The sequence below is a fragment of the Etheostoma spectabile genome, chromosome 9 (assembly GCF_008692095.1).
Source record: "Etheostoma spectabile isolate EspeVRDwgs_2016 chromosome 9, UIUC_Espe_1.0, whole genome shotgun sequence".
NCBI classification, from domain to species: Eukaryota; Metazoa; Chordata; class Actinopteri; order Perciformes; family Percidae; genus Etheostoma; species Etheostoma spectabile.
Window position 1 is genome coordinate 21,507,226 of NC_045741.1, and position 12,948 is coordinate 21,520,173.

The window sequence follows — 12,948 nt, forward strand, 5'->3', positions numbered from 1 at the left end:
CAGTCGGCACCAAGGTGCTTCTGGAAAACCGAAGCAGGGAACCATCCAAGCTGTGTACAGTAAGGATTGGACGCTGTTGACCTCAACTGAGGAGGTAATGGAATGGCAGTGAAAGGAGCATTTTGAGGTAGAGCTGGAGGATGATGGGGGATTGTCGTCAATTTCCTTGGTGGAAGTTGCTGAGGTAGATAAACAACTCCACAGTGGCATAGCCCCGTCCAGAAATGCTGACAGCTCTGGGTGCGGAAGGGCTGTCTGTGTTGACATGCCTCTTCAACATTGCGTGGAGGTCTGGGATGGTGCCTAGGGAGCGGAAGACCGGAGTGGTGGTTCCCCTTTTCAGAAAGGGGGACCAGAGGGTGCGTGCCAATTACAGGGGTATCACACTTCTCAGCCTTCCTGGTAAAGTCTACTCCAAGGTGCTGGAAAGGAGGGTTCAGCCAATAGTTGAACCTTGAGTTGAAGAGGAACAATGCGGATTCCGTCCTGGTCGTGGAACAATGGATCAGGTTCCCCGGGAGATACTGTGGGAGGTGCTGCGGGAGTATGGGGTGAGGGGTCCCTTCTTAGGGCCGTCAAATCTCTGTATGACCCAAGGGAGAGCTGTGTCCGGGTTCTTGGCGGTAAGTCGGACCCATTATATGTGTTATACCTTTTAATCTTACTCTTTTACAAGAGGAATTTGTATTTCGTACTCTCAATGGGGACTTAAAGTGACAATCCTTAAGATTTCAGTCCTGGTTTATTAAGAATTTGTATTTGAGTGAAACCAATGGAAATGATTTTGTGACATTTCATGATTTCAGTGAGCTTTTTAGCATCTTCCTGTGGTCTGACAGTGATGCTGCACGTCTTACGCTTGACAAAAAAACTGTAATACTGCTTTGTGGCCACCAGATGTTGACTGCTCAACACCATGCAAGGCAGACTCGAGCAGATGTCGAGATGGTGTCACTATAATAAAAATAACTTTATTTTGTGAACAATAACCTCTCAGCCATGAGATTGTAATGACAATTTATTTATTTCAGTTTCTTGGTCTAGTACCACCAAAAAAACATTTCTCCAACAATTTGTCCATAATTGCCATCATATGTTTTACAGACTCAATATTAACGGTCTCCATCATTCATCATATCACAGAGCTCACAGATTTTTGTTGTTGTTTGAGCACAACACACAATGAAGGTTGATATCAAAGACCCATGACAGCAAGGGAGGTGGTTTCCCTAAATGTTTAAAGCTTCACTTATCATTATTTTCTTAAAAAATTAAAGTGGCTGTGTGTAATGTTAAAGGGCTGGTGATGCAGTAGATGTGTAAGTAGGCAATAGTTTCCATGTATGTAAGCCATAACGACTTTATAAGACAATAGTACAGGGGTGGCAACTGCCATGGAGAGCCAACAGTCGTACGTTTTCACTCCAACAGGTACCCTAGACTTTAGTATTTCTCTCCTCCCTAAAAGAGTGGTGATGAGTTGGTGGAAGCTTTAGTCGCAGTGAAAACCTGCAGACGGTTAGCTCGCTGTGTCACATGTTTGTCATCTTGTTGTGGAGTTAATTCTCCCCCAAATGACTAAATGCAGTTTTAAATGACTGAAAAAAACTTGACTTGCTAACATGAAACATGCTACACTGCATGGGCTAAAACTTTAAATTGACGTCTCTCGATTTCACACATCAAAGTCTGTTTACAGGTCTTGGGTAGTACTACTTCATGTGAAAACAAGTTAAAAAGCCTTTCGTGGCCCCAGAGAAAGCTGCACGAAATCTAATAAAGTACCACTAGTGATGTCACCTGAGTCAGCATTGCTTGGAGCGGAAGACTAGAAGAAAATGAAAACAATCTGGAGGTGTGGCGATAGACAGAAGTGTGGTTACCAGACAGGGGCGGGGGGTAATGCAGGCTCCCAAATACTCCATGCTGCAAATATAGACAGGCAGTTATCCTTGGCATTGTATTGTGTCAATCTGCAAGTTAATTCCCATATTGCTCAACGACATTGAATGTACCCTCGCTGCACAGAAGCAATCCCCACCCAAGTCTTAGTCATAGTTACCTTACCCATGGTGAGCCTTGAGGGATTTTCTTACACATTTTTTTGATTACTTTATGCACATTTTTCCACATGTTTTAGAACGCTAGAGACTTTGAGTTGTTACTATACCCACACTTTATACATAGTAGCAACATGGTGTCCAATTCTTAAGGCCACTCTATAAATGCAAGATCAACAAACACTGAGTTGTATTCAATTACATACAGACTATTCCTCATTAAGCATTTTAAACCTCTACATCCTCTGCATTCATACATTTTAACAGGTGATAGATTAAAATCACACCTGGGCAGCTGGGGCTTTTGTGTGTAGAGTTGTATGTTGAACCTGAAACCTAAATGCCTGTATGTGTGACAGACTTGTGACCTGTCTGCATGCTCTCTCAGTAAGGAAGCCTTCAGAACCCTGCAACTCTGACAATGGATAAAAAATATATAAAAGATAGTGATGGGAGTAGGTGCATTAGACAAACAATAAAATTCCTGTACTGACATGAGGGCACAACAGGCCACTACAGTAAAAGCCAACAGTGTTGGTTCCACCCCCCCCCCCCCCCCACCCACACACACACACAACACACACACCACGCATGCAAGCACATAAGAACGCATGCATGCACGCACGCACGCACACACACAACACACACACACACACACACACACACACACACACACACACACACACTTGTGGTTGAGAATACACACCTTGTGGTTACATGCAGTTTAAAGTTGTATTTTCAGAGTAAGGGCGTTGTCAACAGTCATGGGTGTTGTTAACACCTCAGGTTGCAGCAGCTTGTTGTGAATTGAATATTTTTTTGGCCACATGATTTACAATAACAGGCTCGGCACATTATCATTTAATTTAGATAAGGGAACATCTGTCCTACATCAAAAAATCGTACATCTTGGTTTATTGATGCGTGTCTGTTTTTTTACATCTCAGGACTAAAAAGGAGAAGTTGTGTTAGAAAGTAGATACTTAAGGGGAAGGCCCATGAATGCTTCGTTACTGTTACACAATGTAGGTCAGTTACGTATATTACCTGTGTATTGTTTCTGTCTTTAAATGTGCTCTCCTTTCTTGTTCTTGAACAGAGAAACCAAACTGTTTGTGATGAATATGAAGGGAAGATGACAGATAGAACCCACTTGCAATTTTTTGTATGGGCAAGAAAAACTATATTTTTTTCTTAGAAAAACATTTTGGGGGATTGGCATGGTTATAGTTCTATTTTCTCAAAGGTTTATTTTTTGTCCATTTTTCAGACCACACTAGCATGCTTTTGAAGCATTTGTTAAATGAAAATTATAGTGCAGCAATGCAATTAGAGCCTACTTTGCTGAAAGATTGAAATATATAATCATAAGTCTTTGAAAACTCCACTTTGAAGGACAAATGGGTTCAGCCACGAGTTTTGGTTTTGCACATATTTGAAAAGTGGTTTCTTGATTTTAGCGTTTGGCATTACTTTAGTACTTTCAAGATGCCTCAAATGTTAGTTCTCAGTATATTATGTGTTAATGGTTGATTTGAAAGTGGGTGGTCATGGTCTCATTGCCACTGCTTGTCTTATTGGATGTGGTTATGATCTGATGGTGCATGGATGGAGGTTAGTCTATTGTGCCATGCATGGTGATAATAAGAGCATGGAGTGACTATGGCGTGTCTATCCAAACCAACCACAACCACAGCTGTGTGATATGTACCAAAGCTTCTATCTGCAGGGAGGGGCACCTTTCCATCTGATTAGGAGAGTTCCTGTTTTTCTCTTGTACTTTGAAGAAAAATTGTCAGAAAAATTGAAATTGAATTTGTTTGTTTTTAAATAAAGGCTTTTGTAAAAACTTAGTCTTGTGTTTCGCTCTTGTGAGTGCAAGTGAAATTCTTGCCACATCGTTTTGAGTCATGTTGCAAAACATTTACAACTTTCTTATTGTAGCACGTGTGTTGAAAGAGCCTTTCCCGTATAAGTTATCTTAGGGAAACTTGAGCAATATGATTTAATGTGATGTTGTAAAATCTGCGCAATGTCCTGGGAAAACTTGATGATCTTGATGCACCAGAAAAGTGGTGGATCACTGTTAAATATGAGAGTCAATTAGAGTTTGTCAAAAATATATATATATATATATATATATATATATTTGTAGAGCAATTGTTACTTCTTCTAAAACTGTGAAATTGTATAATTCTGGGTTAGTGGGAAATTCTCACCGTTAGTTTGTCTCTTTTCAAGGTGATGGAACAGAAGTGATGACAATCTCTCTGTTGCATATTTCTGTGTGTGTTTGTGTGTGTGTGTGTGTGTGCATGCGCGATGTTTTTGGGTGTGGTGTGTCATTTTGGCATACTTCCCCTTAAGAAATCTGTAGTCAGCGACACCTTCTCACTCACTCAGCATCACCACCAGCTGCAGCCAGAGTAAGTATTCTCCACTGCACAGCATTCTCATCACTCTACAGCTATGATAATTACATGTGATGGATTTTATCCACACATAACAGGATGCAATTAAAATGCGTTTTTGAACAGATTTCATAATTACTTTCATTACCAACTACTACTGTTGGGAAACAGCAATAAGTTGTTGATTGTTCACATGTATTCTTTATTTTAATTAAAACAAAATAACCCTTGAAATAAAGCTTGATGTTTCTTTTGTCGTTTTTGATTAATTTTTTTGATTGATGTCACTGTAGAGAGGTTTAGGAGAAAAAAGAAAAACAACTGATGTTTTTGCTATTTTGCAATTAATAATTCTTTATTAGTTAGTAGTGCAGCAATTCAGTCAGCACTGTTGCATGGAAATTTTAAGTAAACTTTTTCCAGCAATCTTGTATGAAAACAATGTGTGTATTTCCTTCATGTAGTTATTTAAATGCCCTCTGCAGCGGCTCACTCATCCTGTGTTAACCACAGGAGGTGGAGTGTTGTGGCACAGGAGGGAGGCATTTAAATGATGCCTTTTAAATTGATTGAAGCACTTTAATAAGGATAAACACTGTACATTAGAGCGAGGAGAATTGTATTTTATTTTCACACAGATGCCGTATTGAAATTTCTTCTCCTTATGTCTTCTCAGCTGTGTGTTGTGTGGAAGCAGAGCTCCAGTGGTTCGAGTGTGATGATAGCCTGTTTGATCACAGGAGTTCCACACTAATTCCCGTGCAGCTCGTACCAGCTCGGTTCCGCCTGTTCCTACCCACAGCCTTGATCTTGACCAGCCCAGCTGCTGCTATGAATGTCTTTTCATCCCTCACCTCCTCCTCATCCTGCCCACACTTGTACCACATACCCAGTTACCCCAGCAACATCACCATATCAAACGACACCACTGCAGCCAACGAGATCAACCATGTGATCTTGAGGCATTACAACCACACCGGCCGCCTGCAGAACAGGACCATCTCAAACACCCAGAACCACATCAGTGCCCCCATGGCCGTCTTCCTATTCTTCAGTATTTTAATCATCCTGGAAAATCTCCTGGTGCTTGTGGCTGTCATCTCCCGCATCCGCCACAGCCGACGCTGGGTTTACGTCTGCATTGCCAACATCACACTCAGTGACCTCCTCACCGGCACTGCCTACCTGGTAAACATTTGTATGTCTGGCAGCCAGACGTTTCGCCTCACCCCGGCTCTGTGGCTCTTCAGGGAAGGGATGCTGTTTGTGGCCCTGGCAGCATCCATATTCAGTTTGTTGCTGATTGCTGTGGAGCGTTACACCACTATGATGAAGCCACTGCCCCAGAAGTCAGCCCGGAAGACCTACTATAGGATCTATGGCTTAGTAGCACTCTGCTGGGTTTTGGCGCTGGTGATTGGGTTTCTCCCCTTGCTGGGCTGGAACTGTGTGTGCAGCCTGGACGGATGTTCCACCCTCCTTCCTCTCTACTCCAAGACCTACATCTTTTTCTCTCTCATCATCTTCTTCCTTATCCTCCTGGCTATCGGTGTGCTCTATGGTGCCATCTACTGCCATGTGCACAAGAGTGCACAGCTGGGTCCAAAGCGCAGTCGCAAACGCTCTTTGGATCTGCTCAAAACTGTGATCACCATTGTTGGGGTCTTTTTGCTTTGCTGGGGACCACTGTTCCTGCTGTTACTAGTGGATTTCTTCTGTGCCTCCCGCCAGTGTGCACTGCTTTTTAGCGCTGACTTTTGCATCTCCCTGGCTGTCCTCAACTCCGGCCTAAACCCCATCATCTACGCCCTGGGCAGCGGGGAGTTGAGGAAGGCTATTGCTGAGCTGCTGTGCTGCTGCTGCCTGAAGGCCGGCCTCTGTCACCCAGACAAATTCACATCCAAGGAGACCAGCAGCACCTCAGAGAGCAGGAGGGACAGTCTGAGGAACAGTTTTAACAAGGTTAGGAACCTGAGCGTGGCCTCCCCACCATCAACTCCTAACAAGCCTCGTAGGGCACCCCGAAAATATAGGCTGAGCTCCACCACCAGCTGCCTGTCAGTTTCAAGTGGTTAAACCACAACATGGTCCCCTCCCAAGCGAAAAAGACCTGTGTGCACTGATACACATCTAACCGTTTCCTCTGAGTTTTGGTTTGAATGTGCTTTGCCTGCAGGTACTTGCACTGATGATTGCCCACTGTCAGAAAACCTGTTAAATAAGAATTTATCCTGTGATAAGCAGGTTTTTTTTGCATTACCAGACATTCCTTTTTTCAATGCATTTGACACACTTTATTGATCTATTGTTGCACTGAAGGCTACATGTTGCTATTACCCAGGAAAAAAAAGTATATTTTTTTATAGATATGAAGTCAGATTATGTACCAGAAGTATTATCTAAAAAAAGTTGTATAAAAGTGAACATGAATAGGTATAATGAGCAGAATAGAAAAATATGTATATACGTGTATTGCATTGTTTTGTAACATTTTGTGTAAGCCGGATGTTTGACTGTTTGATAAAAATATAAATAAAGTTTATTTTGCTTTATACATGAGTGCATGCTGTTTTCAGTATACTCCCTCTGCGTTCCTCTGGAGGGAGACACATCATCGCAGCCTTTACTGGCTGCTGCACATGGACCAGATGAATCAAAATGCTTCCACTTTTCCCAATCTGAAAATATACATTGCAGTAACCTCAACGCAAATTCTATGGTTTTCTAAATTCACCACATTGAATATATCCCACCACATTAAAATGGCATACTTTTATCTCTGCCCAAAAGAAGATGTTTGTTCACACATCACTTTCAGCATGCTTTGCAAAACTCTCATGTGACTGTACATGAGAGAAAATATTTTGTAATTCAGCTTTAACGCGTCTTTGTTGACCTGAAAAACTCTTCAAAAGGCCTTTTTGCAGGCTGCTTTCCCCTCCCTGCTTTTCTGACAGGATGACTGATTGAAGTTCAGTGCAGAGGAGGTGAGGGCTGGGACTGCAGCCCCAAGGCACACAAGGCCAGGGCTAATTGATAAATGCATTATGACAGTCTGGCTAAGACTGCATCATGACTGACTGTCTAAGGTTTTGCAGACAGTATGCACCTGTAAATTGTACAGGCTACTGTACTGCACGGTCCTGTTCTGTATGATATACTAGAACAACGGGTTTTGTCTTGACATGTAAAAATATTTCACAAAACCAATGGTCTGCAGAGGCAGAGTATGCAAAGTGTGCTCACCAGCAGTTTCACTATTTAATTTCATGAAACTGCAATAGATCATAGCCACAAGGTGCGGTCAATACTGTATTGTTCCTACTTTCAGTACTTTACTTTCTAAAGTATCTATTTTTACACTTGAGGCCAGTTCTCACATCATATCTTACTGTAAAGAGATTACCATTTACATCCTTTAGCCCTATTTCTCTACTCCAACATTACTGTAAATACCCATGACTAATTACAGTAAGCAACAAGTTTTACTCAAAATCTCACCTAATTTGTTGCAGGGTGGTGTGGTTCGATAAGATTTGTTTGACATCAGCAAACAACCCACCGACTGTCATCAGATTAAAATGTTGCTGAATTGTGATTGGGGCTCAGGAGTATGTGACATCACCTTTTCAAACCACGAAGTGTGGTTTGTGTGTTGTGTGTGGTGTGTGTTTTTGTCTGCTGTATGTGTGTGTGTGGTGTGTGTGTGTGTGTGTGTGTGTGTGTGTGTGTGTGTGTGTGTGTGTGTGTGTGTGTGTGTGTGTGTGTGTGTGTGTGTGTGTGTGTGTGTGAGAGCTTGTGTGTGTACGTGTGTGTTTCTTTTTAAACTGATAAGCAGAGCCAGTCTTGTTTGCTTTTACAGTATTGGCTCTAAACAATATTGTGCTTGTGCCCTCAAGTCAATCCAGGAATTATATTTGAAAGAGGTTTGTCCAATGCACCAAACAACTCCCATCACTATCTTTTTTTTTTGGATCAATTTGAGAGTTGCAGGGTTCTGAAGGCGATCCCAAAATGCACTTGGTGAGAGAGCATGCAGACAGGTCGCCAATGTGTGTGTGTGTGTTGTGGGTGTGTGGGTGTGTGTGTGTTGTTTGTGTGTGTGTGTGTGTGTGTGTGTGTCATGTTCACAAAGAAATGATGACAATAAAAAAGAGAGGTCAAGATGGTGAAAATATCCTTAAAGGTGCAATATGTAACACTGACAGCTAGTGTTTAAAATAGTTACTGCAGTTCAAATTCAAAATACTGGAGAGAGTCGTCTCCCCCGCCCCCTCCTCCCCAGACTCTAAATTCACGGAGGTTTCCAGGCTGAGACCAAAGCATCCACAACAATGTTGCAAGATGCTGGTCTCACATAGCCAGACATTACTCCACAGCACAGCGGAGTAGCTAACGTTAGATGCTGGTTACATTGACAGTCATAGAAGCCCGTGCTCACACGGGGTCTGTCCTCAACTGAAAGACACACTTTTTTGGCATAGAATTATGGTAGGAACCGCTAAAAACACAAAAACCTCACCATCCTCTCCACCACACGGACAGGCACCTTTCCTAGGCTTAGAATTATGGCAGGAACCATTAAAAATAACAATACCTTGCCGTCTTCTCCACCCGACTGAACACACGTGAGTGGCTTAGAATTACATCAACAATTGCTTCAGATTTACAGCCCCCTCTCTTGGCTTAAAACATGTTGTAAACAGCCGTGGCCATCATGTCTCAATTACCATTCAATGCCTCACCAGTGATTACCAAGGGTTTGTCACGTCTCTGGTCACGCAACTGTTAGAAATATGACACTTTTTTAGGTTGGGTAGAAATCTATCTCCGTTGATCCTGTTTGTTTGTTTGCTGCTGTCATGGCTGTACTAATGTTACAGCTGTAGCGCGCTGGGTGTACGTTTTTACAGGCGTGTCTAGTAACCCGGCCTGGCTGTCCAACTGGGCAACAACACACAGGCCAAAACACAATAGAAATTCCGTCACGGAACAGAAATTTCAATATTTCAGACTGCAATGCTGAAGCCCTGTCCCATCTTCAAGTTAGCCTCTGTTCCATTAGCCTCCCTAGGAAGAGTGTTTTCTCATGGAGGGTTTTTTAAAAACCTCAAACTTGATACAGGGATTTTCTGTCCATTGTCCGATGAGTACTTATTTTCTACTGTGCTAGTATAGTATACTGTAATTTTCAGCACTTTTAAGATTATTTTTAAAGAAAGATAAAACAGCTAAATATCTTATTAAACAATATATGTCAGGAGTTTAAGCAACATGCTCTCAAAGCCCCAATTCGGGCTGTGTTCAATGCAAATGCAATAATCAGTCTCCTATCTTTGTCAACATAAATGTAGACAAAAAACCCTGATAACCTGTTTCCAGAAAGTACACTGGAGCAATAAAAGTGCAGAACAAAAACTCATCTGGAAAGTCAACGGGACTTCAGTTATAACATCCAACTGCTGCAAGCAAGAACAACAAAAATCAATTTGTTCAGCAGTTACAAAAATATAAAACTTGATCCTGTTGATGCAAACATATCAAAAACTAAAATAAAAATAAAAAAACTGCGAGTCATCCTAACCCTCAAAAACAAATCACTTGCTTATCGTTTGAGATGTTCCACAATCTTAGCAGTCTGTCACGCAGGCATTCCTGTTTGTGACGTGAGCTGCACAGGCTCGTCAGCACTGACTGGAGGAAGGAAACGAGGCGTTGAGGTGAGAAAGGAAGAATTTTGCTTTTATCCGTTTGACCTAAAACGACCACCCACAAAGCAGCTGTGGGGATTGTGCAGTAAAAGCAGGAGAGCACACATTCAAATATGTAGACACACACACACACACACACACACACACACACACACACACACACACACACTTCTCAAAAAACTTTCCTGGTTTTTTTAGTGGCCATGGGTGCAAACAAGTCATTGCTGGTTTTGTGTGTGTGTGTGTGTGTGTGTGTGTGTGTGTGTGTGTGTGTGTGTGTGTGTGTGTGTGTCTGTGTGTGTGAGTTCCCCTCTCGTGAATTCCTGCATTTTTACGGTTACAGTAAGAGTAGGGAATAAGCCTCTCTCATCCTTGGTCCTGGCACAGCTCCAGGTCCGGTGCCTGATGAAAAAGCAACAGCAAATTCCAGGCTTTATTAGCTTCAGCCTTAGAGTCATTCGTTGTATCATATTTGACATGTTAGGGGCTGATCAGCAATCCATGCTGCTCCCTCTCTCTCTCCTCCTCCCCTCTACAACAACAAGGCCTTCTCTCTGCTCTAAATGAGGTACGATGGGTTAATGATGGTTGCGTGCAGACGTGGCTATGCCCTCAACAATTATCTCGCTGACTCTGCCTCCAGGTGTTCAGCAGACAGCTAATAATGTACTGTCTGAGGAGAGGTGAAGGCAGCGGGTGAGGCACAGAGAAGCTACACGAGGGGAGAGAGTGGGGCACTGCGGCAACTCAGTGGCACAAAAACTGAATGTAACAATGGACAAAAGAAAAACTAAAAAAATTGTTAAAATCTCTTGCCTGCCACCATGGATAAGAAATGTGTTTGTTCTCTGTTTGTTGAAACTGTAAAGAGTTTTTTGTTAAAAGGAAATTCCACCTTTGATATCCTGATTCTAATTTTTGAAATGTTGACCATCATTTTAATAAGTTATAATAATATTTTACTAGCTTAAATTGCTGAGATATGGGACTGACAGCTCTACAGTAGACTCCACGTGGCATGTCTGAAAGACACAGCAATCCATTTCAAGGGATAATACACCCAAAATCTCTCATGAGTGTCAAACACAACCCATGTAGACTTGAAGAAGTGGTCTTTAGCTCTTTCAGGGCAGAGGTCAACAAGTCTTTACGGCACTTACAGTGGAAAGTGACCCAGGTACTTGTAGAAAAAACACAGATAAAGGTGTCTATAGAAACATCTCTTAAACCTTGTCCTGCAGCATAATCTACTTCTCTGTGATCTAACCACTTGCTCAAATTTGGCTAAATGCACAGCTTCTGGTTTCAATACTCACACACAACCCGCTTAAGCAAGTGTGTGGGTTGGTTGGCACACACTAGAGTGGATTCAAAATGTGACACAATGCATAATATGCTTTGACAGTTTTTTTAATTTGTGGGATATAACATTATTATATTATATTATATTATATTATATTATATTATATTGTCCATCTTGCCACAAAAAAATCCTTTAACACACCTTCACCTAAACTGTGGTTCTACTAGCTTTGCTAAAACCTGGAAAAAGAAACATACTGTAGGCCACAACAAAGGTGAGCTACTTTGTCTCTGATTGAGTGAGAAGGATCCCAGGCAGCTACACAATACATTAAACCACCCAAAGACAAAGGTTGGAGGAGGTTGAATGGCATTTGACAAAATAAAACTCTCCCACATAATAACAAGCCATTGCATCAGCTCTGGAAAGAGTTTGTTTTGGATTTACAATATGATGATTCATTGAGAGAGAATGATAGAACTGATCACGTGACAACCAGGTCTAGTCTTTAACCTCACTCTAGCTCGGTTCCAAGGATGCATTAAAATATGGAAGAGGCCAAGTTTTACTTAAAAACAAGTCTATTGGCAAAGTATAGGTCACTCAATGTGAAATCAACTATGCTCAGATTAAAGAAAAAACTGTAAGGTGTCTAGTTTTGGATATAAACGTTTCCAACATTGTGCCTATGGCAACAGCACAGTTGAAGCTGCAGGAAATTATCCTTCAGCTCCAGAAATTTGACTTAAGGGTCCACAGGTCAGAAAGGCAATGACACTTTTTGACTCCTCTCTGCAGACAGTAGCCAAAGAGACTGTATGACTGCACAGCAATGGATTTATTGTAATGAAAATATTATCTTTGTCATGATCATTCATTTGTCATAATTTTAGAGAAAACTCAATGGAGCTTTGTTTGAGTGTGTTTACGTGAACATGTGTTGTTTGTATACCCAACCATGTGTCAGCGTATTTATGCATGTCTGCATGTACTTGTGCACCTGTGTACTCATGGGTCTAGTAAACATGTTCCCACGGTGATATGAAGCAGACACTAACAGCCAGGGTCAGGCAGTCGTTATCTGGTCTTTTTCATTCAAACACACACACACAGACACACACACACACACACACGCACACAAACACGCACAAACACACACACACACACACACACACACACACACACACACGCACACACGCACACACGCACACAAACACACACAAACATACACACTCACACACTCACACAGATACACACCCACAGGATGATTTCAAAAACTGGCAGTGTCAGAAAACTCTTTCTTTATTTAACCCTGTGGACTACCTCCCAGTGAAAAACGCCCCAAGAAAATATCCAGTTTATTTGGCTAACTTAAAGCGTTCCATTCCACTTTCAGACAACAATTATTGGTGTGCAAATATCCAGTGTTGTTGTTAATTATACCCAATCAATCAATCAATCAA

The 12,948-nt window shown here is 41.8% G+C and overlaps 1 protein-coding gene across 1 annotated transcript; it reads left to right on the top strand.

The window, feature by feature from the left end:
- The first annotated feature begins 4,388 nt into the window (after nt 1-4,388).
- On the top strand, nt 4,389-6,697 carry s1pr4 (sphingosine-1-phosphate receptor 4). The gene is made up of 2 exons (XM_032526598.1): nt 4,389-4,486; nt 5,148-6,697. Exon 2 carries the CDS (start codon nt 5,303-5,305, stop codon nt 6,545-6,547), a length of 1,245 nt encoding a protein of 414 aa, XP_032382489.1. The 5' UTR covers nt 4,389-4,486; nt 5,148-5,302; the 3' UTR covers nt 6,548-6,697.
- The last annotated feature ends 6,251 nt before the right edge of the window (nt 6,698-12,948 follow it).